The sequence below is a fragment of the Heterodontus francisci genome, chromosome 11, assembly GCF_036365525.1.
Source record: "Heterodontus francisci isolate sHetFra1 chromosome 11, sHetFra1.hap1, whole genome shotgun sequence".
Taxonomy (NCBI): Eukaryota; Metazoa; Chordata; class Chondrichthyes; order Heterodontiformes; family Heterodontidae; genus Heterodontus; species Heterodontus francisci.
In genome coordinates, this window is record NC_090381.1 from 83,311,229 (window position 1) to 83,334,998 (window position 23,770).

Consider the following 23,770-nt stretch of genomic DNA (forward strand, 5'->3'; position numbering starts at 1 on the left):
CTACCTCTTGGTGAATCCTTGTTCACGGCTTTCCAATTATAAGGCAAAGAAATGAGCACACCAGGTTCTCTTAGGTTGAAAGAAAAGTAAAATTTATTAAACCTTAAACTCTAATACGGTTATCGCCTAAGGACATACGACGCGCCCACACTAGCATGCACACGCAATACACACATGCAAATAGGGACAGAAAAGAGAACAGATAAGTAGAACAGTTTGATATTGCTACTGTTTCTCGAGCTTGCTGTAGTCCTTGATTAAAGATATGGTCCTGGGTTTCGTTGGGGCCCAGGATTCTTCATAAACCTTGTTCAAGTAGCAGATTTTTCTCTCTCTGAGTTTATGTGTCTTCAATGGTTTCAGCTCTTTGAGAGATGAACAAGCAGGAGACAAGAGGTCTTCTCAAACCAGCAGCTTTCTGAGTTTGAATCCTTTGTTGGAATTCAAATCTCAACAGCCAGCTAGTCATGTGACTAAAACTGGTCTTGTGTGTATTGGGGAAGCAACGACTGGGTCCCTTTTGTTCCAACACTGCTAGTACGATTCAAATATCCTTCCAGTCAGGGTCCTGCAATTTTAGGTTTTAATGTTCATGTGGCGAAATCAGTTAAAGCCACAGCTTGCTCTGCTGTACATTTTAGCTGCCTTGCCAGTTTCTCAAAAGACACAAAAAACGCTTCCACATCTTCCTCATTGCATTTTGGAATTAATTGAGCGTGTTTTAGCAATTTTGTACGCAGCCCTGAATTCTGCTCCTTCATATTGGCTATGCTTTCACTGGGGTTACTCTGTCGCCCCCTAGTTAACTCAAGCCACTTCAGCTCTCTCTTTGGATTCTTTCTGGAATAGTCTTTCTCTCTTGCCTTGCATTCTCCTCACGTTCCTTTTGGAAGGCTCTCTCTTTCTCCCTCTCCTGCCTCTCTCTCTCTCTTTCCCTGTCTTCTAATTCAAGTTTCCTTTGTTCCAGTTGTATCTTTGCTAGCATTACCCTGTCAGGGTCTACTTCTAACACTGCTTCTGCTTCGTCAGATTCAAGAGAAAATTGGTTGGCCAATAGCCTTAGGAGTTCAGACTTCCTAGCCTTGCCACGTACAGTGATCCCAGACTGCTCAGCCATTTTCTCAGCTCCTCCATAGACAGTGTTTTTAACTTATCCCAAGTTACTTCATCTGGCTTGGAGAGCTACTCGCTTCAGTTGCAGACATATTAGTATTCAATCACACACAACCACATGAAAACTTGTATTAATCTTGCTCTTTTCTTTTTTGATTGGGAACAATTTGGCTTCCCACTTCCAATTTCTCTCATTTGTCTGTGGGTAAAATTCCGGATGCTAGACCAGGTGAGAAAGGTGCCTAGGGGTCTTTTTACTGTCTTCGCCTAGTCTTATTGTAGCAGGGTTTAATTTTAAACGCACTGTGTTTTGAGCTCCCCCTTGGTGAATCCTTGTTCACCACTTTCCAATTACAAGACAAAGAAATGAGCACACCAGGCTTTCTTAGGTTTGAAGAAGAACTGTGAAATTTATTAAACCTTAAACTTTAACGCTAATGCAGTTAATGCCTATGGATATACACCGCGCCACACGCCAGCATGCATACGCGATACACACATGCAAATAGAGACAGAAGAGAAGAAACATAAAGTGGAGAGGTTTGAGGCAATATCAGAAAAGTTTCTTGTTACTGTGCTTCGACCTCACTGCAGTTCTTTTGTAGGTAGATCTTGCTTTTCGTTAGGGCCCAGTATTCTAATTAAACCTTGTTCACCGTAGGAGACTTTTCTCTCTTGGGGTTCATGTGTCTTCAATGGGTCTTCAGTTTCGTGAGGAAGAGATGGGAGTAGACAGGAGAGAGGTCTTTTCCAGTCCAGGAGCAAACAGCTTTCTGAATTTTAAAAATTCTGAGTCAAGTTCAAATTCAAAAAACTCCAACCGCCAGTTAGTCATGTGACTAAACAGGTCTGAACAGTTTTTCTGTGTATTGGGGAAGCAAGGACTGGGTCCTTTGTTCCAACACTGTCTGCTGGTATGCAAAAAAGGTATTTCCGGTGAGGGGCCTGGCAATTCCTGGTGATAGGACCTTTGTTCTTCCCAGCAGCAATTTTAAGTTTTAATGTTCATGTGGCAAAATAACATGTGCCTTGTTCTTGGCAGGTGGGGCCTGCATGCCACCTTGACACCCAGGGGAATGAAATGTGATTTGAAAAAAAAACAGCGCATTTCATTACACTGTTTGAGAGAAATATGAGATACAGAAAGAAAAACCAGGCATTTCTCTCGTTCATTTCCATTCATTCAGCAATCTTAAAGCCTATAAAAATTGTCTTTTGTGGGTGCCAGTGCTGCTTTAATTTCCCCTTTTGGCATCCCAGTAACCATGTGGTTCCCTGGGGAAGCTTTTCCTCAGCTTGCCCACTGCCATGACTACCCAGGGTTTTGTTCCTGCTGAGGCAATTTTTTTTTTTTTGGATAGTGGTGGGCGGGTCTATCCTGAACTATTCTTCAGTGTTTTGCTGAGTCAAGCAAAGACTTTTGCTTTCAGGGATTGGGTGGTTCCCTTTTTTCTCTGACTGTGGGGGGATACATTGTTAATATCCCCTTTGTACTCTTTCTACCTGCAGGTATTTGTGCATACTTGACTGCAATCTCCTGGGGCACTTCGATTAGGTGAGGCATCACCCTCAGTTTCTATGCCCCCTAGAGGTCTCTCTTTGTCTCTGCAGTTTCCTGTAAATGCTGTTAGCAACTCTGGTGGGGTGTTTCTAGAGTCTGCATTTACATAGGAGGCTGTGGGGTCTAATCTTCCACAATTTTCGAGGTTCGCTGACCGGACAGTAGGGGTTTTCATGCAGGATTCCTCCCGAACTTCCTTTAACATGCCCCCTTGGTCCCTTTTTCCCCTTCTCTTTCTAAACTTTTGCCAGCCGTATGCCTTTTGTTCTCGGCAGGGGTCCCTTACAGTTCACCAGCCCTCTGCTGGAGGATCTTCCTAACACTAGTACAGGACTTAGGGGTGCAGGTTTCACTGCAGGTTGGGGTTTCCCCTCAACCTGGCATATGTGGCAACTCCTGCTGTACTCCACCACATATTTGTGGAGTTTTGGCCAGTCAAACCACTGTCTTATGCGGGCCTTGGTCTTTCGTATACCGGCATGTACAGACACTGTAGTCTTGTGGGCCCTTCTTAATATTTCTCCTCAGTACCTCTGTGGCACCACTGACTGGTGAACTACTGCGCACTCCTTGCTCTCAGGTCTGTGAGGAGAATTCCATTTCTTCATCAGTACCTCATTCTTTAAATAGTAGCAATCAGGGACTCCCTCTGCTTCAATTTCAGACTTGGCAGTCTGTGCTAACTCTCGCAATACTGGGTCAGCTCGCTGAGCCTTACCTAGGGAAAATCCATTTACTTCATTCCTGGGGTCTCCTAACTTTGCAAAGAAAGTCTCGGACAGGCAGACCTCATGGTCATCTGCCTGCAGTGCCAATGCAGTCTCCTCTGGGGAAGCTGGATTGATCATGGCCTGATCCACTACAGATTCAGGGAAACTGCAGGGAACTGTCTCCTAAAACTGCCCTGTCTCTGACCTCCTGTGGTCTTTCTTTCTTTCACTTCTGGGGGAGGGGGGGGGGGGGCTACCACCTTCACCCCTGCCAAATCACTATCTAGGAGCAGGTCAACCCCGTCTACAGGCAAACTAGGGACAATCCCTACGGTCACTGATCTCGAAACTAGGTCGCACTCCAGGTGCACCTGTGCACAGGTACAGGCATACACTGCCCTCCAATACCATTCACCACCATTTTGGTGTTCACTGCACTCTCTGGGGGAAAGGTCAGGCCACTTCCCAGTAAAAGGGATCTCGTGGGCCCCGTGTCCCTGAGAATCACTATGGGCTTGCTTGCCCCACTCGAGGGATATGTGGTTACTTTCCCTTCAGACATAAAACCCTGATAACCTTCAGGAATCCGATTAACTTTTTCTGCACTGGCCGTAGTAAGCTTCCTGGGTTGCACTCTTACTGCAGTTAAAATCACAGCTTCTTCTGCTGTGCTTTGCATCAGGTCCCCATCCTCACTAAGCGGGTGTGCCCTGATTAACCCAGTCAGCTTTTAAACGCCCTGCTTTATTACAATGGAAGCACACAGATCTCCGGTCTCACTCTTGTTCAAAGCACCTTCCTTTTTGGCTGGAGGAGGGCCCTTGTGTCTCCTGCTTTCCTTTCTCTTCCAGGAATGCCTGGGCAAATATCACCTTCCCACCCTTTGTCCTTTTCGGATTTGTGGGGGTGATTAGGAAAGGTTCTCCCCCGGCAAACCCAGTTATAAACTAAAGCAAACTCATCGGCCAGAATGGCCACTTGCCGGGCTCCCTGAACCTGCTTGCTTCTGTACATGGGTCTTTACTGAGAATGGGAGAGAGTTTTTAAATTCATGTAACAGAATTACTTCTCTGAGAATCTCATGCTGAGCTGTATTTTAAGAGCCCTCAGCCGCTGATCAAAGGCAAGCTGCTTACTTCCTTCAAACTCCAGATAAGTTTGATTAGCTTGCTTTTTGAGGGTTCTAAACTTTTGGCGGTAGGCTTCCAGTACTAATTCATATGCCCCGAGGATAGCATTTTTGGTCAGTTCATAATTTGATGAACTCTCATCTGGCAACACGGAATAAACCTCACGGGCTTTTCCAGTTAGTTTTCTTCGTATTAAAAGGAACCAGGTCTCAGCTGGCCATTTTAATTGCCTTGCCAGTTTCTCAAAAGACACAAAAAACGCTTCCACATCTTCCTCACTGAATTTTGGAATCAAATGTGTGTGTTTTAGCAATTCGGTTCCCAGCCCTGAAATTTGCATCTCCATAATGGCCATGCTTTCACGGGGGTTACTCTGTTGCCCCCTAGTTAACTCAAGCCACTTCAGCTCCCTCTTCGGATTCTTTCTGGAATAGTCTTTCTCTCTCTCTCTTCTTGCATTCTCCTCACGTTCCGTTTGGAAGGCTCTCTCTTTCTCTCTCTCCTGCCCTGTCTTCTAATTCAAGTTTCCTTTGTTCCAGTTGTATCTTTGCTAGCAGTACCCTGTCTGGGTCTGCTTCTAACGCTGCTTCTGTTTCTTCAGATTCAAAGGAACTCTAAAAAAATTTGTCATACCCAAATTCCCTTTCACAAAGCCATGTTGACACTACCTGATTATATTGTGATTTTCTAGATGTCCTGCTACTATGTTCTTGCTGTATAGCTGTGAAACATGGGCTGCACACAGCTACCAGGAAAAGAAGCTCAATAATGCCCATCTTCGCTATCTGCGGCACATTATGGCTATATCCTGGCAGGACAAAATCACAAATGCGGCAGTCCTCTCAAAAGCAGAGCTCCCAAGCCTGTTGGCATTAATCAAACAGGCAGCTTCGGTGGATCAGACACGTCTGCAGGATGGAGGATGGAGGACAGTTCCATACCCAAGGACCTTCTGTACAGTGAGGTAGTCAGGGCCAGACGACCTGTGAGGCGCCCAAAGCTCCCCTTCAAGGATGCTTGCAAGTGTGACATGAAAGCCTTAAATGTCGATTATTGCACCCGGGAGTCACTAGCTGGCAAAAGAGGGAAATAGGGAAATCCTGTAGACTGGTGTTCACTACCATGACGACCAGTTGCTATAGAAGCTTGGCAATAGATGCCAATGTCAAAAGCAACAACTCTCAGTGTCACTTGGCAGTTTCACAGCCATCAACAAAGGCGCACCAAGAGAAGACATCCCACCTAAATGGATTGTTTGCTGCATGTCCATCAGCTTTTGTAGATGGAAGGATGCCAATCTGCATTACCTCTTGAATAATGAATTCTAGCATTTTCCCAATGACAGACGTTAGGCTAACTGGCCTATAGTTTCCTGATTTCTGTCTCCCTCCTTCCTTGAACAGAGGTGTTATATTTGTGGTTTTACTATCGGCTGGGACTTTTCTAGAATCTAGAGAATTTAGGAAGATTACAATCAATGCATCCAATATCTTTGCAGCCACTTAATTTAAGGCCCTCGGATGTAGGCCATCAGGTCCAGAGGACTTATCAGCCTTTAGTCCCATTAGTATCCCCATTACTTTTTCTCTAGTGACAATGATTGTTTTAAGTTCGTCCCTCCCTTTTGCCTCCCGATTTTCTACTCTTCTTGGGATGCTTTTTGTGTCCTCTGTGAAGACAGATACAAAATACTTGTTTAAAGTTTCTGCCATTTCATCATTCCCCATTAATTCCCCAATTGCACCCTCTAAGGAAGCAATGCTTACTTTTGCTACTCTTTTCCTTTTTATATATTTGTAGAAGCTTTTACTGTCTGTTTTTATATTTCTTGCTAGTTTTCTCTCATACTGCAATTTCTCCCTTTTCTTGAGTCATCCCTGGCTGATTTCTAAAATTTTCCCAATCTTCTGGCCTATCACTAATCTTCACAGCATGTACACCTTTTCTTTCAATTTTACACCAGCCTCAACTTCCTTAGATCACCACAGATGGTGCATCCTTCTGGTAGAGTCTTTCTTCCTCAATAGAATATATCTTTGTTGAGTTATGAAATAATTCCTTAAATGTCTGCCACTACTTCTCTACCATCTTACCTTTTAACCTATTTTCCCAGTCCACTTCAGTCAACTCTATCTTCATACCCTTGTAATTGCCTTTAAGTGTAAGACACTAGTTAAGGATCCACATTTCTCACCCTCAAACTGAATGTGAAATTCTATCATGTTATGATCACTCTTGCCTAGAGGATCCTTTACTATGAGGTCTTTAATTAATCCTGTCTCATTGCATATTACCAGGTCCAAAAGAGCCTAGTCCCTGGTCGGTGCTAGAACCTAGTGCTCCAAGAAACTGTTCCACATAGACTCTGAACTCATCCTCAAGGCTACTTTGCAAATTTGATTTGTCCAATTGATTATGAAAATTAAAGTCACCCAGCACTATTGCCATACCTTTCTTGCAAGTCCCCAATATTTCTTGATGTATACTCTGCCCTACTCTGTAGCTACAATTAGGGGGCCGATAAACTACTCCCACTCATGACTTCGTTCCTTTGCTGTTTCTTATCTCCAACTAACTAATTCCACATTTTGATCTTCTGAACCAAGATCGTTTCTCAATATTGTAATGATCTCATCCTTTATTAAAAAAGCTACCACACCTCCTTTTCCTTTCCTCCTGTCCTTCTGCAATGTCAAATATCCTTGCATATTCAGGTCCCAGCTTTGGTCATCTTGCAACCATGTCTCTGTAATGGCTATCATAATCATAATCTATGTTACAACCGAGGCGGGAGGAGTGCACTGTTAATTCAGTTCCACTTTTCCACAGGTCACAACATATTACTTTTTAATTTTCCCACTTATCGATACGGTCAATCACATACACTATTTTTCCCAGAATAGAACATACTAACCAGATTTCTTTCCTGAACAACAATTATCAGCTTATCATAAAACAAGTCTTAACTAGTAATGAAGTAAAACATAAATACACAGATTAAAATTGTTAAGAATCCCAACATTAAATTTTAAAAGTTTCTTCTTCCTTGGAATTCTCTCCTTCTGCAGCAGACCTAGCTTTATCTCACTCCGGAAGGTAAAACCACACTGACCCACAACCAGAAAGCTGGTCAGTTTTCTGCCCTCCCAGATGTGCTCTGCTGCTGCTGGGCTTGTCCAATCAAAAATGCTTGTGACTTCTCTGCCCCTGTTACCAGGGTTTCTGCCTATCTCCAAACTGAGCCATGTGACAACCAGCAACATTGTTGTGAATCTGGCTCCCTCAGTTTCCTCTTGATGTCTCTTATTCAGCTGAACTATAAAAATAATTTTAACAAAAACAATCACTTTCATAACAGCTATCAATTCTTCCATCTTGTTACAAAATTCTGAGGAACGTAAGAACAGGAGTAGGCCGTTCAGCCTGTCGAGCCTGCTCCGCCATACAATTAGATCATGGCTGATCACCTACCTCAACGCCACTTTTCCGCGCTATTTCCATATCCCTTGATGTCATTAGTCTCCAGAAATCTATCGATTTCTGTCTTGAACATGCTCAATGATTGAGCTTCCACAGCACTCTGGGGTAGAGAATGCCACAGATTCACCAACCTCTGAGTGAAGAAATTCCTCCTCATCTCAGTCTGAAATGGCCTACCCTTTATTCTGAGATTATGTCCCCTGATTCTAGACTCACCAGCCAGGGGAAACATCCCATCTATATCCACCCTGTCACGCCCTAGAGAATATAGGCCCAGTTTCCTCAATCTCTCCTCATAATCCCTCATAAGGGAACCTCCGTTGCACTCCCTCAATGACAAGTATATCCTTCCTTAGATTAAGGAGACCAACATAGTACAAAATACTCCAGGTCTCAGCAAGGCTCTATACAATTGTAGCAGGACATATTTACTTCTGTACTCAAATCCCCTTGCGATGAAGGCCAACATACCATTTGCCTTCCTTTTTGATTGTTGGACCTGCATATTAGCTTTTTGTGACTCATGAACAAGGACCTCTAGGTCCCTTTGGACATCAACACTTCCCAACTTCTCACCATTTAAGAAATACTCTGTCTTTCTGTTTTTTCTACCAACGTGGATAACTTCACACTTTTTCATATTATATTCCATCTGCCATGTTCTTGACCATTCACTTAGCCCATCCAAGTCTGCTTGAAGCCTCCTTGCATCTTTCTCACAACTTAATATTCCCACCTAGTTTTGTGTCATCAGCAAATTTGGAATTACTACTTTTGGTCCCCACATCCAAATCATTTATATAGATTGTGAACAGCTGTGGCCCTAGCACTGTCCTTGTGGTACCCCACAAATAACAGCCTGTCATCCTGAGAATGACCCATTTATTCCTACTCTCTTTCTGTCTGTTAACTAATTCTCAATCCATGCTAGTATATTACTCCCAATCCCATACGCTCTAATTTTGTTTACTAACCTCCTATGTGGGACCTTATGAAAAGACTTCTGAAAATCCAAATACACCACATCCACTAGTTCTCCTTTATCTATGCTACAAGTAACATCCTCAAAAAACTCCAACAGGTTTGTCAAACATGATTTCCCTTTCATAAATCCATGTTGACTCTGCCCAATTTTACCGTTATTTTCTAAGTGTCTAGTTAACACATCCTTTGTAATTGATTTTAACATTTTCCCTACTACTGACATCAAACTAACAGGGCTGTAGTTCTCCATCCCCCTCCCTTCTTAAGTAGTAGGGTTACATTTGCTACTTTCCAGTCTGCAGGAACCTTTCCAGAATTTATAGAATTTTGAAAGATAACCACCAAAGCATCCACTATCTCTACAGCCACACTCGTCAACACTCTAGGATGTCGCTCATCTGGTCCAGGGTATTGATCAACCTTCAATCCAGTTAACTTTTCAAGTACTACCTCTTTACTAACACTAATTTCTTTCAGTTTCTCAGTTTCACAAATCCCTTGGTTGCCTAGTATTTCTGGGAGATTTTCTGTATCTTCTTTCGTGAAGACATACACAAAGTTAATTGTTTAGTTTCTCCGCCATGTTCTCCACAATAAATGCTTCTATCTCCACCTGCATTGGACCCACGTTATCCTAGCTGATCGTTTCCTTTTCACATATCTAAAGAAGCTTTTACAGTCCGTCTTTATGTTTCACGCTCGCTTGCATTCATATTCTCTTTTCCCTTTCTTTATCAGTTTCTTGGTCATCCTGTACTGAGTTCTAAATTGCTTCCAATCTTCAGGCTTACCACTTTTTCTGGAATCTGTATAAGCCAACTTCTTCACCACTCCCAAACAATTGCAGCCAGTCAGTAATGCATTCCACAAGTCACTGGCCAAGAAGCAATTCACTAACTTAATATTATTGCCTCAAGAACTGGGTGAGCCAAAGAGATGGAAAGAACTACACAAGAACTTTTTTTAGATCACTAGCAAGTCAGAGCTCAATGGATATTGATTCATTGAAGACAATCATGTGGAAAGAATGAACAATCTTTAATTTCCATAGCCTATTTCACAACTTCAAGATGGCCCACAACCCTTCACAGTCAATGACATGTGTCTAGCAAACTTGACTGAATTTTTTGAGGTGGTGACTCGATGTGTAGATGAGGGTAAAGCAGTTGATGTAGTCTACATCGACTTCAGTAAAGCTTTTGATAAGGTCCCGCATGGAAGATTGGTTAAGAAGGTAAGAGCCCGTGGAATCCAGGGCAATTTGGCAAATTAGATCCAAAATTGGCTTAGTTGCAGGAGGCAGAGGGTGATGGTTAAGGGTTGTTTTTGCGAGTGGAAGCCTGTGACCAGTGGTGTACCACAGGGATTGGTGCTGGGACCTTTGCTGTTTGTAGTGTACATTAATGATTCAGATGTGAATATAGGAGGTATGATCAGCAAGTTTGCGGATGACACAAAAATTGGTGGTGTCGTAAATAGTGAGGAGGAAAGCCTTAGATTACAGGACGATATAGATGGGCTGGTAAGATGGGCAGAGCAGTGGCAAATGGAATTTAATCCTGAGAAGTGTGAGGTGATGCATTTTGGGAGGACTAACAAGGCAAGGGAATATACAATGGATGGTAGGACCCTAGGAAGTACAGAGGGTCAGAGGGACCTTGGTGTAGTTGTCCATAGATCACTGAAGGCACAGTGGCGCAGTGGTTAGCACCGCAGCCTCACAGCTCCAGCGACCCGGGTTCAATTCTGGGTACTGCCTGTGTGGAGTTTGCAAGTTCTCCCTGTGTCTGCGTGGGTTTCCTCCCACATGCCAAAAGACTTGCAGGTTGATAGGTAAATTGGCCATTATAAATTGCCCCTAGTATAGGTAGGTGGGGATGTGGTAGGATTTGGAATTAGTGTAGGATTAGTATAAATGGGTGGTTGATGGTCGGCACAGACTCGGTGGGCCGAAGGGCCTGTTTCAGTGCTGTATCTCTTTTAAAAAAAAAAGGCAGCAGCACAGGTAGCTAGGAAGGCATATAGGATACTTGCCTTTATTAGCCGAGGCATAGAATATAAGAGCAGGGAGGTTATGATGGAGCTGTATAAAACACTAGTTAGGCCACAGCTGGAGTACTGTGTACAGTTCTAGGCACCACACTATAGGAAGGATGTGATTGCACTGGAAATGGTGCAGAGGAGATTCACCAGGATGTTGCCTGGGCTGGAGCATTTCAGCCATGAAGAGAAACTGGATAGGCTAGGGTTGTTTTCCTTAGAGCAGAGAAGGCTGAGGGGGGACCTGATTGAGGTATACAAAATTATGAGGGGCAGTGATAGGTTAGATAGGAAGAAACTCAGTCCCTTAGCGGAGGGGTCAATAACCAGGGGGGCACAAATTTATGTTAAGGGGCAGGAGGCTTAGAGGGGAATTGAGGAAAAAAATTTTCACCCAGAGGGTGGTTGGAATCTGGAATGCACTGCCTGAAGGGGTGGTAGAGGCAGGGACCCTCACAACATTTAAGAAGTATTTAGATGAGCTCTTTAAACACCATAGCATTTAAGGCTACGGGCCCAGTGCTGGAAAATGGGATTAAAATAGATAGGTGCTTGATGGCCGGCACAGACACAATGGGCCAAAGGGCCTGTTTCTGTGCTGTATAACTCTATGACTCTACGATTATGGCATATTTCTGAGGTGCTCTCACTTTAGTAAGGTAGAAAACAGTGTAGCCAATTTGAACACAGCAAGGTCCCACACATAGCAATGAGATAAATGACCAAACATCTTGTCGTAGTGGTATTGATTGAGGGATAAATGTTGTCCAGTGGTTTTTCAAATAAACTGGCATGGGATCTTTTTATATCAACCTGAGAAAACACTAAGAGCCTCAGTTCAACATCTCAGCCATAAGACGGCACCTCGATGGTGCAACAGTCCCTCAGTACAGAATTGTCAGCAAGATCATGTGCTTATGGTCTGGAGAAGGGCTTGATCCCATGACGTAGCTCTGAGGTAAGTGCTACCACTGAGCCAAGGCTGCTACTTAAGTGGAAAATGAGAAGAGTGCAGAAATGAGATGAGGAAGAAGGAAGTGACGAAAAGAGAAGGTGCAAGATCTGAATACTGACATCAGTAATATGGAAGTCACTCTCCAAACAGTACAATGTCATCTGGATGAAGAGATCAGCTCAGTATCAACCATAACAGTTGAGATCAAAAAGTTGGGCTAGACAGGTACAGAGATTAAGGAACATGTAAAAATAGCAGCTTATGTCAGTGTTGATGTTTATATCTGTGGGTTTTGGGAAAGTAAATTCTCTTAAAAAAGGAAAATTTGTTCCATGTTTATTCATGCCGTTTCAGTTTACATCGGTTTCTTAAATTGACAGAAAAATTTTGAGGGAACTGCTCCTCCGCATTTGCAAAGCCAATAATTAGTTTTTTTTTAGTAAAACATTAGGTTTTTAATGCTACAGAATCCCAAGTTGGGTAACTTCTGTGTTAAGATAAATCAATGGTTTAATAGGAATCAACAAACGGTGCAAATTCAAATTAGCCTGAGATGCATAATCTGTTTTATTTGTCTTAAAAATGTACTGTTTAAAATCAAATTAGCACATCAACACCATCTAGTGGCTATCAGTGGTGCGATTTGGCACAAAAGAATGCATCACTGGAAAACAAAGTGCTCTGAGCTGCATAACAATTGATTGAGGGAGTAAAACTGGTCTGTGACATCAGCGCGAAATGGGCTTGCAACAAATCAGTAGCCCATTATACACTGCACCAATTTTTATTCCCCATTGACTTGGAAAATATTGCCAAGAGTTTTAATGTCAAACAAAGTAAAAATGACAGAGATTAGGAAACAAGTCCCCAAAGAGAGTTTGAACTACCATTGTGAACTTCAGTGGAAAGAAAATAGGGCTCAGTGGGGAAAAAAAGCAGCTGCCAATTCACTGAGCTCATTTCACACTGGACACATGAACCAATTTCACCTCCTTAATGTAATGTACTAAATCTTGACTTTTCAAATTACAAACTAAGACTTTGGAGATTTTTTTTAGATTAGAGATACAGCACTGAAACAGGCCCTTCGGCCCACCGAGTCTGTGCCGAACATCAACCACCCATTTATACTAATCCTACACTAATCCCATATTCCTACCAAACATCCCCACCTGTCCCTATATTGCCCTACCACCTACCTATACTAGTGACAATTTATAATGGCCAATTTACCTATCAACCTGCAAGTCTTTTGGCTTGTGGGAGGAAACCGGAGCACCCGGAGAAAACCCACGCAGACACAGGGAGAACTTGCAAACTCCACACAGGCAGTACCCGGAATCGAACCCAGGTCCCTGGAGCTGTGAGGCTGCGGTGCTAACCACTGCGCCACTGTGCCGCCCTAAACTTTGTTCTACAGCAGCTCAATAGACTGTGACTTGCCAGCAATAAACCTGAACAGGGAATACGTTAAGATTTAGCTCAAAGGGAAAAACAGACTGCTGAGACCAACCCACAGTTTAATTCAATCTAGTTCATACTCTAGAACAGAGGGCAAAATAATTGAATTTTGCAACTTCTACAGGGTTGTATAAACCTTCTTTAACAGTCAGTCTTGCTTCATTCACTTTCTTTCTTTCTTTGTGCAAGATTACTGGTGCTTATCCTCCACATGAGCAGTTGCCCTGATCCCGTGCACCTGTCCTGTTCCCAAACACGGCATCCCAATTACATTAAGGAAAGCAATACAGGAACGCCTCAGTGACTGAAGCAGGTGAGTCTTGAGCCTGACTCAGGAGTGTGACCTGGGTTAATCCAACACTCCCAAGTGGAGTTTCTAGCCACAACTTTCCATATCCTACCCGACTGACCCCAGCGAATTTCCAATCCTCCCAAATCAGTAGTGAGAAATGTGAGGATGAATCCATTTTGCCTGGCAAGTGGGTGAGATTAAGCAGTTGCAATGTACCCTACTTGTCCACATTTTAAATAGCAGCCCTGGTAAAGGTAGCAAGAGGTGTACTACAGATTAGCTTTTTTTGAAAAGTTATTTACTTAGCTCGCTCTGGGTGCTAGAATAACAAGCAAGCAACTTAACTGCCACCAAGGCTCCTGCATCTAACTGAGCTAATATCATGGACATTGCTATACTTAACGATTTCTGTGAAATCCGCGAGATCTCAGATTGGATAGACCTCTTGCTATCGCATCTGCACATCGAGGTCATTCTGGGGAGCCCACAGACATCTCTTTCCTCATTTTACAGGGCCTACAGTAATATAAACAGAAACATGGGCTGGAATTTTACCACCCCGGAGTGGGCTGAAGGCGGCAGGGGTGTAAAATTGAGTGGGAGGTGAGTTGGTGCCATTCCAGTCGCCTTCCTGCCCCCACTGCAATTTTACAAATGGCGAGGGAGGTGACAAACAGCCCGCCCGCTCCAGGCCAATTAATTTTTTTTTATTCATTCATGGGATGTAGGTGTCGCTGGCTAGGCCAGCATTTATTGCCCATCCCTAATTGCCCTTGAGAAGGTGGTGGTGAGCTGCCTTCTTGAACCGCTGCAGTCCATGTGAGGTAGGTACACCCACAGTGCTGTTAGGAAGGGAGTTCCAGGATTCTGACCCAGCGACAGTGAAGGAACGGCGATATAGTTCCAAGTCAGGATGGTGCGTGACTTGCAGGTGGTGGTGTTCCCATGCTTTTGCTGCCCTAGCCCTTCGAGTTGGTAGAGGTCGTGGACTTAGAAGGTGCCGCTGAAGGGCCCCCTCCCACCGCCGCTAGTATATTACCAGAGGTGGGCAGGCGGTTCAGTAGCTCAGGAGGCCACCCAGTTAATCCTGGCGGCCTCCTTGCGGGCTATGCCCAAAGGGTCCCCTCCTGTGCCCAAAGGGTCCCCTCCACTGGAGCACCTCCGCTGCTGCCACCAGCCACACCCCCCACTTCCCCATCCGCATTGCCAGGGTCCATCTAATTGTCCCTGGCAAGGCCCCACACACTTAGCTGTATTCCAGGGCCTCATCCATATTGCTGATCCTGGCTGGGTGCAGTCCCAGCAGTGGCCACCGATTGGCCGGCAGCTCTTGGAGGTGGGACTTGCTGCCTCAGAGAGAAGGAAGTCCTGTCCGAAGCCAATTAAGGGCCTGGGCCACTTAGAATTACCGTGTGGCTTCCAGGCCCGGTGGAGGCGGGCTCACCAACATTTTGTGTCAGTGGGTGGGGCTTCTGGCCCGAAGTAAAATTCCGGCCATGTTCTATTGCAGTAATGACTGAGACAGGGTCTAATGAAATATTTTCAAGTTTTATGTCATCTGCAAACTTTGAAATTACAACTTCTTTGAAAGATTACTATACAGCCGCAATAGTGAGATACTCTTGCCACTTAATAAACTGACTACACTCACAATACCATGTAGTCTGGTTGCCACACTACAAAAGCGATATTGCAGAAATTGAAATGATACAGAAAAGGGCAGCCAGAATTATTGAGAGGATGGAGGAACTGAATGCATAAATTGGGCATATTTTCACTGAAAATTAGGTTACGACTATCAGGGTGGCTGAAGGTGAACCTAATGAACCTTGGTATTATTTTGCTTAGCAATTCCAATATTAACATCCTATATTATTGTAATTTTAAAAAGTTGAGAAGTGCAAGGGTTATCTCAGTCAAGCGATACAATCGTCAGATAATTGATAAACAGTACACTCCAGAATGGAAGGGAACTTAATGAAATGTGAATGGGAGAATGTTACAAGATATCAGAGAAAACAGTTAAGTTCTGAAGTTACTGAAGTGAATATTCAGATCAAAATGCTGCTGTGTCCCAAAAGGGAAATGAAACTATCCCTGAAGTTTGTATCAATTTGGCCAAAGCAAACAGTGACGCTAACTAAAATAAAAGGACATCCTCTTTGACTATAGTGCATTACCCCCCACCACCTCAACTTTTCTGCAGTCTTTGAACACATCACTTTCCATCATCTCCTCTAGTGTGCAGTTCGGTAGGATTCCCTTCTCTTGGGTACATTCTTACCAATCCAATTACAGCCAAATCATTCCCAGCAATGGCTTGCCTGCCACCCATGCACTGACCTCGCCAGAGTTCCCCCAAAGATCTGTCTTTAGCTCCCCTCCTCAGCTACATGCTGCTGCACGGCGACATCATCCACAGACATGGGAACAGGTTCCACATATTAACTGATGACATCCTGCTCTACCTCTCCACTGCCTCTGTCGTCAGACTGCTTGTCCAATACCTAATCTTGGATGAGCTACAATTTCCTGCAGTTAAACACTACGCAGATTGAAGCCATCTTTTGGTCCTCACTACAAATTTTGTATCCTCTCCACCATTCCATCTCGCAGCCACTGCCTCAGGCTGAATCAGACTGTTCACAATTTTAGCGCCATCTTCGATCCCAAGCCTAGCTTCCAACCTCATACTGTCTCTGTCACAAACATTGCCTACTTCCACCTCCGTAATATCCCCCACCTCAACCAGTTTGCCGCTGTAATCTTCGTCCATGTTGTTGTCATCTCCAGACTCAACTATTCCAATGTCCTTCTCCACCTTGGTAAACTTCAGTTCATACAAATCTCTGCTATCTAGATACTATTCCACATGGTCCCACGCAACCCTGTCCTCACTGACCAGCAATGACCCCCAGCGCAATGCAAAATTCTCATCTTTGTGTTGAAATCCCTTCCTGGCTTCATCACTCTCCATCTCTGAAACCTCTTCCAGTCCAACAACTCATCCTGAACTCCCCATTCTACTAATGATGACCTTTTGTGCATTCCCTCTCTCGCACCTCCATTGGTAAGCCATGCCTTCAGCCATCTCAGAGTTCATTCTCTCCACCTCCCTCCTCCTTTCAGACTCTCCGTACAACCCACTTCTTTGACCAAGCTTTTGCAACCCACTGCCTCCCCAACCCCAGCAAAAGCTCCTTCTTTGTTTTATATCCATTTTTGTCTGATTACGTCTTTATGAAGCACCTTGGAAAGTTTCTCTCCATTAAAGACACAATATAAATGCAAGCTGTAGTTCAGAATGAACTTACAAGCCATTAGGTCAGAATCATGCATGCATTAAGTTTAGTTTAGTTTAGAGATACAGCACTGAAACAGGCCCTTCGGCCCACCGAGTCTGTGCCGACCATTTATACTAATCCTACACTAATCCCATATTCCTACCACATCCCCACCTGTTCTTATATTTCCCTACCACCTACCTATACTAGGGGCAATTTATAATGGCCAATTTACCTACCAACCTGCAAGTCTTTTGGCTTGTGGGAGGAAACCAGAGCACCCGGAGAAAACCCACGCAGACACAGGGAGAACTTGCAAACTCCACACAGGCAGTACCCAGAATTGAACCCGGGTCACTGGAGCTGTGAGGCTGCGGTGCTAACCACTGCGCCGCCCAGTAAGAACAAACATTTTCAAAAAGTGACTCTGCACATGGTCTGCCCCATCCATCATCTGGCATCTTTATGTAGTCTTGGACTACAAGCATTTTTTTCTCATAATCCCTCGACTAGCCTTACTTGTTGCTATTTGTAAGTTGTGATATTTCCCTATCCTTATGATACTAACTTCAGCTTCATTGGACACCTCATCTTTAACCTTTATTTTCTACCCGATCCAATAGCTCATCCATAGAACCACCACACAATGCCTTATCTTCCTCACTTGAGTGTTCCCAGACTATAATGTACCAATTTAACCATTAAATAAGACATCAGCATTGCTACTCCACTGTTTTATCAGTTAACTTTTCCCTTCAATTTATCTAGGCTAAACCCTTTCATTTCTCTGTCGTTTGCTCTTCTCCAATCATCTTTGTTATTGATTGTTTTGTCCCTTTGCTGTTTTAACATTCATGCTTACATTGTGGTTATTCAAACCTAGTCATGAGTAGAACAGATATGATCAACAGAGAAATTGAAAGTAATAGACAGAGACTTTGCAAAAAACAAAAAGAGAGAAAGAAACAAAATCTAAGTTGTTGCACAGGTCTGTGTTCTGTTAATAGGTATCTGCGGAAAACTCACTGCTAGGGATGCAGAGAAAAATGTCAAAGATGGACCACAAAAAAGGCGGTACTCTGGATACAAGAACAACAAATGAGATTACATCAACAGCAGATAGTTTTCATAAGCGAAAGAGCTGGTACAAGAGTGACAGGTTCCACCAAAATAGAGGAGACATCAGGAGGTGTGTGAGTAACATAGAAGTAGGAGATGGATACCATTCAAACGTGAATGGGGAGGGAATAGCAAGAAAGGAGAGGGCACAGCAGACTGCAGATCATGCTTTGGAGCAGACAAGATAAGTGATCACAGCAGCATAAAGAATGTGGCACAGCATAAATAGAAACATACATAGAAAATAGGAGCAGGAGTAGGCCCTTTGGCCCTTCAAGCCTGTTCCACCACTCATTATGATCATGGCTGATCATCCAACTCAGTAACCTGTTCCTGCGTTCACCCCATATCCTTTGATCCCTTTAGACCCAAGAGCTATATCTAACTCCTTTTTGAAAACATTCAATGTTTTGGCCTCAACTGCTTTCTGTGGTAGCGAATTCCACAGGCTCACCACTCTCTAGGTGAAGAAATTTCTCCTCATCTCAGTCCTGAAAGGTTTCCCCCGTATCCTTAGACTATGACCCCTGGTTCTGGACTCCCCCACCATCGGGAACATCCTTTCTGCATCTAACCTGTCAAGTCCTGTTAGAAATTTATAGGTTTCTAGGAGATCCCCCCTCACTCTTCTGAACTCCAGTGAATATAATCCTAACCGACTCAATCTCTCCTCATATGTCAGTTCTGCTATCCCAGAAATCAATCTGGTAAACCTTCGCTGCACTCCCTCTATAGCAAGAACATCCTTCCTCAGATAAGGAGACCAAAACTGCACACAAGCAAGGAATATGCTACCCAGAGAGCCTAATTAGAACACTAAAGGACATGGATTAAAGCTGTACTTACATACAGATCTGCTCCAAGTATTAGAAATAAAATGGTACAACTAGGAGGCATAGATGGCAACAGAAATAACTAAATCAGGAATCATAAACATGGCCCACCCAGAACAATGGCAGTGAATATAATTTACAAGGAACAGACATTCAGGAAGGGATACCTGCAAAGTGAAGATAGACAAGTCAGGGTTGAAGGGAAGGTCACATTATGAAATTTTCTGGCTAGCTATATTCAGTGAGTAAAAAAAGTTTTAAAAAAGGGTTTTGCTACAGGACTACCAAAATAGAAGAATGACAATATCAAGGTACCTCTCATTTCAAATAATTACATTTCTTTATTATGGCTTTCCATATGAATTTTTAGCTGGACCTCAGTATTGCAGATTTAAAACGGAACTCAGTCTCTATAATCTGGAAGGAACTCAGGACCAGAGTTTAAGCAATGCACAATTGCCTCTGGTATTAGCAATTAACCTCAAGGAAAGGGGGCCTCTTATGACTATATATGGCTATAAACAAAATACAATCAGGTTGAAAAGATTGGTTAGTATCTCATGTCAGAGAAATGATCGTGTATACAGTTGTGCGCTACAGAAACACCATGGGGATCATGACAAATAGAAGTACCAAAAGGCATAATTCCAAGCCTGATCTAGTACACATCTCTTCATACAGTATGAGATTGTCATGCACTTCCATTCGGGTGATAGAAAAAGTTGTTATAATTACTGGCTTGTTGAAAAAAGGCCAACTAGAAAACTTTCAATTTGACTTGGGAAATACTGTAAGTACTTAACCAAACACCAGCACACAATTTCAAATGGTACTGATACTTCAGGAATAAAAACAGAAAGTGCTGGGGAAAACTCAGCAGGTCTGGCAGCATCTGTGGAAACAGAAGTAGAGTTAACGTTTCAGGTCAGTGACCCTTCTTCAGAAGCTCTGACCAAAAGTGTTCTGGAATAGATCAAGAGGGAAATTAAAAGGGCGAGAAAGGAAAAATTTACAAAGCTTTAAGGAACAGAGAGGGTGACCATTTTGTAGCTAAGAGATAACTGAACGGGAACAAAACGGTTGATGCAAAACAATGTATGATGGCAGCAATGGGTAGTCAGGGAGGGAGACGAACCCAAATGTATTTGAAAATAGGGATAAACAGAAAACAGCTACATAGGAACGTAGGAACAGGAGTTAGCCATTCATCCCCTTGAGCCTGTTTCGCTAGTCAATGAGATCATGACTGATCATGGCCTTTGCTCCATAACCCTAATACCTTTGGCTAACAAAAAGCTATCAATCTCAGTTTTAAAATTAACAACTGATTGAGCATCAACTGCCATTTACCAAAGAGTTCCAAACATCTACCGGCCTGTGTGAGTAGAAGTGTTTCCTTATTTCATTCCTGAAAAGTCTCGCTCTAATTTTTTTTAAACTATGCCCCGTAATCCTAGATTCCCAAACCAGCTGAAATAGTTTCTCTGTATCTATCATAACTCTTCCCTTTAATATTGAGAAAACGCCAATCAAATCACCCTAAACGTTCTAAATTCCAGGGACCCCTCGTTTCTTTAATCTCTCCTTGTAACTTAACCCTTGGAGTCCAAGTATCATTCTGGTAAATTTACGCTGCACTCCCCACAGGGCTAATGTATCGTTCCTAAGATGTGGTGCCCAGAACTACTTATAGTACACCAGATGTGGTCTAACCATGGTTTTGAATTGCTGAAACATGAAACAAAGCTGAAGCACATGCTATTTAGCACATTTACAACATTTTGGGAGTCTTTTTTCTAAAACTAAAGAAACCAACAATATCATCCAACATCAGACACACATCGTGTGTGTGCCAGAACTCTAACAAAGCAAAGCTCCAGATATATTTAAGGCTCTGAAAATGAGTAAATTCCCTGGATTGAACAAACTGATTCCAGAATACTAAGAGTCAAGCAAGAATACTTGTGAAATATCTAGTCATTTTCAATTAAATAAATAAGGCTCTAATAGACAAACACAGAAAAATGCAGCTCCCATATTCTTAAAGGGTGATAGTGCAATACCTCACAACCACAGATCCATGACCAAACTCAATAATTGTATAACTAATGGAATTAAGCCACAGGGAGGATTATTTGGCTAAAAATATCCTAAGTCAGTGTTGACCAATATGTTAACGCTTCAGATCTGTAAACTATCATCAGAACACAAAAGCAAAATACTGCAGATGCTAGAAATCTGAAACAAAAAGAGAATTCTGGAAATACTCAGCAGGTCCGGCAGCATCTGCAGAGACAAAAATGATCTGTGACCTTTCATAAACTGCTGTAACAGAAACACCCTTACAAACTAAGGTGAGTGGGCATCAAGGGCAAAATGTGAACATGGATCAGCAACTAGCTAAAGAGGGAGAAGCAGGGAGAGGGAGCTTCTTTTGGGTGAATCAGCTAACATGAGAGAGGTGTTTCAAGTTAGATGCTCTCCTCAGGAAACAATGCTGGGACCATTTCTGCTCCTGATTAATAATCTCACTGAAAATGACATCATCAAACTTTATTTGGGGGAGGGAGAGGAATTAGAAATAGACTGGATTCAGAAGATGCTGCCAAGATCTTACAAACAAAAGTTTAACAGGGTATGTACCCGACTCACCAGAAGGAAATAAAGTTCAGTACAACCAGATACATGTTAAAAATAAAATTAGAACACACATGTGCTTCAAGGAAAGAACTGAACTTGGCATTGGTTATGTGTGAGTGTTAGCTTCGACAGTAGTAGTGAATAGTGACGAACAATATTTGGATTATGTTGCACAAGGCATGCTGAATCTATACAGTGCGATAGTCAAAATGTACAAATTTAGGATAAATTAATTTAAAAATAGGCTAAGAAAGAGTTCTTCACAGAAAAACTGTAATATGTTATGATTTTAAACAGAAAATTGCTGAATTATGCCTGATGTTTCTAAAATCACGAGTATCTGAAAGCTAATTTACGAAGGAATGCTTTTTGTAGACAAAACTGCTACTATATGTACAGCATAGAAAATGTTAATTTGAATAGGGGGCCGTCAAAATTGGTTACTGCATGCGTTTTGTTATTTTAAACTCACCTCAACCTCGTCCCCTTCGTTAATCTCCTTTTTGAGATCAGAAGGGGGTGGTAATCGCACATCACAGAAAGGAATCCGACGTGCCGGTTGCCAACTATCAGAAAGGAAAAATAGTTTTAATCAGAAAAATAATCAAATTGAAAGAACAGCATTTAAAATAAGTATTTTTTCCAATATCTTATAATTTCCACCCTTTAGAACGAAGACATTAAAATGTATGATTTAACAGGTTCATATGAACACACTGAAAAGCTACCTAAGTTAGAAAAAAAACTGCAATAAACTGTTACACAATTAGGCTGTTAAATGTTAACAGCACTATTAAAATATTTTGCAAAAGTCCAGAGTAGCACCAAATAAATAATTATACCATCCCAAAATTTTAGCTGTACCTCTTTGTGAGGGTGCAATGGCAGAGGGAGGAAAAGATAACAGAATGAAGACTCATTCAGAATCAGTAATTATACATGACGGTACACAGTAATACTGCTATTAAAACAAACAAGGCTAAGAAATCTAAATTTTCTAGTAGCTCTTTGATGTAGGTATTGAAAAATGAACTCCATCACTTGAATATAAAATACTTACTTATTCTCAAAGTTAACGGCAAGTGAATCTTCAAACACATCTTTAACAAATGCCTAAAACAAAAATAAATTATTTAAAACTCAAATTTACAATTAATCAGTATAGCATATATAACTTATCACTGAATAATGGAAATAAAGGAACATCTGTAATTATGGGTGACTTTCATCTGCATATAGATTGGGCAAATCAAATTAGTCACAATACTGTAAAGGAGGAATTCTTGGAGTGTATACGAGATGGTTTTCTGGACCAATACGTTGAGGAGCCAACTAAAGAACAGGCCAACAAAAACAAGAAATGCTGGAATCACTCAGCAGGTCTGGCAGCATCTGTGGAAAGAGAAGCAGAGTTAACGTTTCGGGTCAGTGACCCTTCTTCGGAACTGACAAATATTAGAAAAGTCACAGATTATAAACAAGTGAGGTGGGGGTGGGGCAAGAGATAACAAAGGAGAAGGTGCAGATTGGACCAGGCCAGATAGCTGACCAAAAGGGCACGGAGCAAAGGCAAACAATATGTTAAGGGTGTGTTGCAAGACAAAGCATTAGTACAGATTAGGTGTGAATATACTGAATATTGAACAGCAGCAAGTACAAACCTGAAGAAAAACAACCTGAAAAAAAGTGGGTAAGCAAACTGAACAAACTAAGATGAAATGAAATAAATGCAAAAAAAGATTGTAAAAAATGTAAAAAGGAATGTAAAAAAATAAAAAGGAAGAAAAAATAACTAAAAATGACTAAAAATGAAAGTAAAGTGGGGGGCTGTCATGCTCTGAAATTATTGAACTCAATGTTCAGTCCGGCAGGCTGTAGTGTGCCTAATCGGTAGATGAGATGCTGTTCCTCGAGCTTGCGTTGATGTTCACTGGAACACTGCAGCAATCCCAGGACAGAGATGTGAGCATGACAGCAGGGGGGAGTGTTGAAATGGCAAGCAACCGGAAGCTCAGGGTCCTGCTTGCGGACTGAGCGGAGATGTTCCGCAAAGCGGTCACCCAGTCTGCGCTTGGTCTCCCCAATGTAGAGGAGACCACACTGTGAGCAGCGAATACAGTATACTACATTGAAAGAAGTACAAGTAAATCGCTGCTTCACCTGAAAGG

General features: G+C 42.5%; 1 protein-coding gene across 3 annotated transcripts in view; it reads right to left on the reverse strand.

The window, feature by feature from the left end:
• Positions 1-23,770, reverse strand: part of fxr1 (FMR1 autosomal homolog 1) — a 134,486-nt gene that overhangs the window by 80,699 nt on the left and 30,017 nt on the right. For all 3 annotated transcript variants that reach the window (XM_068042352.1, XM_068042351.1, XM_068042350.1), the window contains exons 2-3: positions 22,663-22,715; positions 22,075-22,168 (exon numbers count right to left, since the gene is read on the reverse strand). In XM_068042352.1, coding sequence (XP_067898453.1) covers positions 22,075-22,168; positions 22,663-22,715 — 147 coding nt within the window. The remainder of the gene's footprint in view (positions 1-22,074; positions 22,169-22,662; positions 22,716-23,770) is intronic.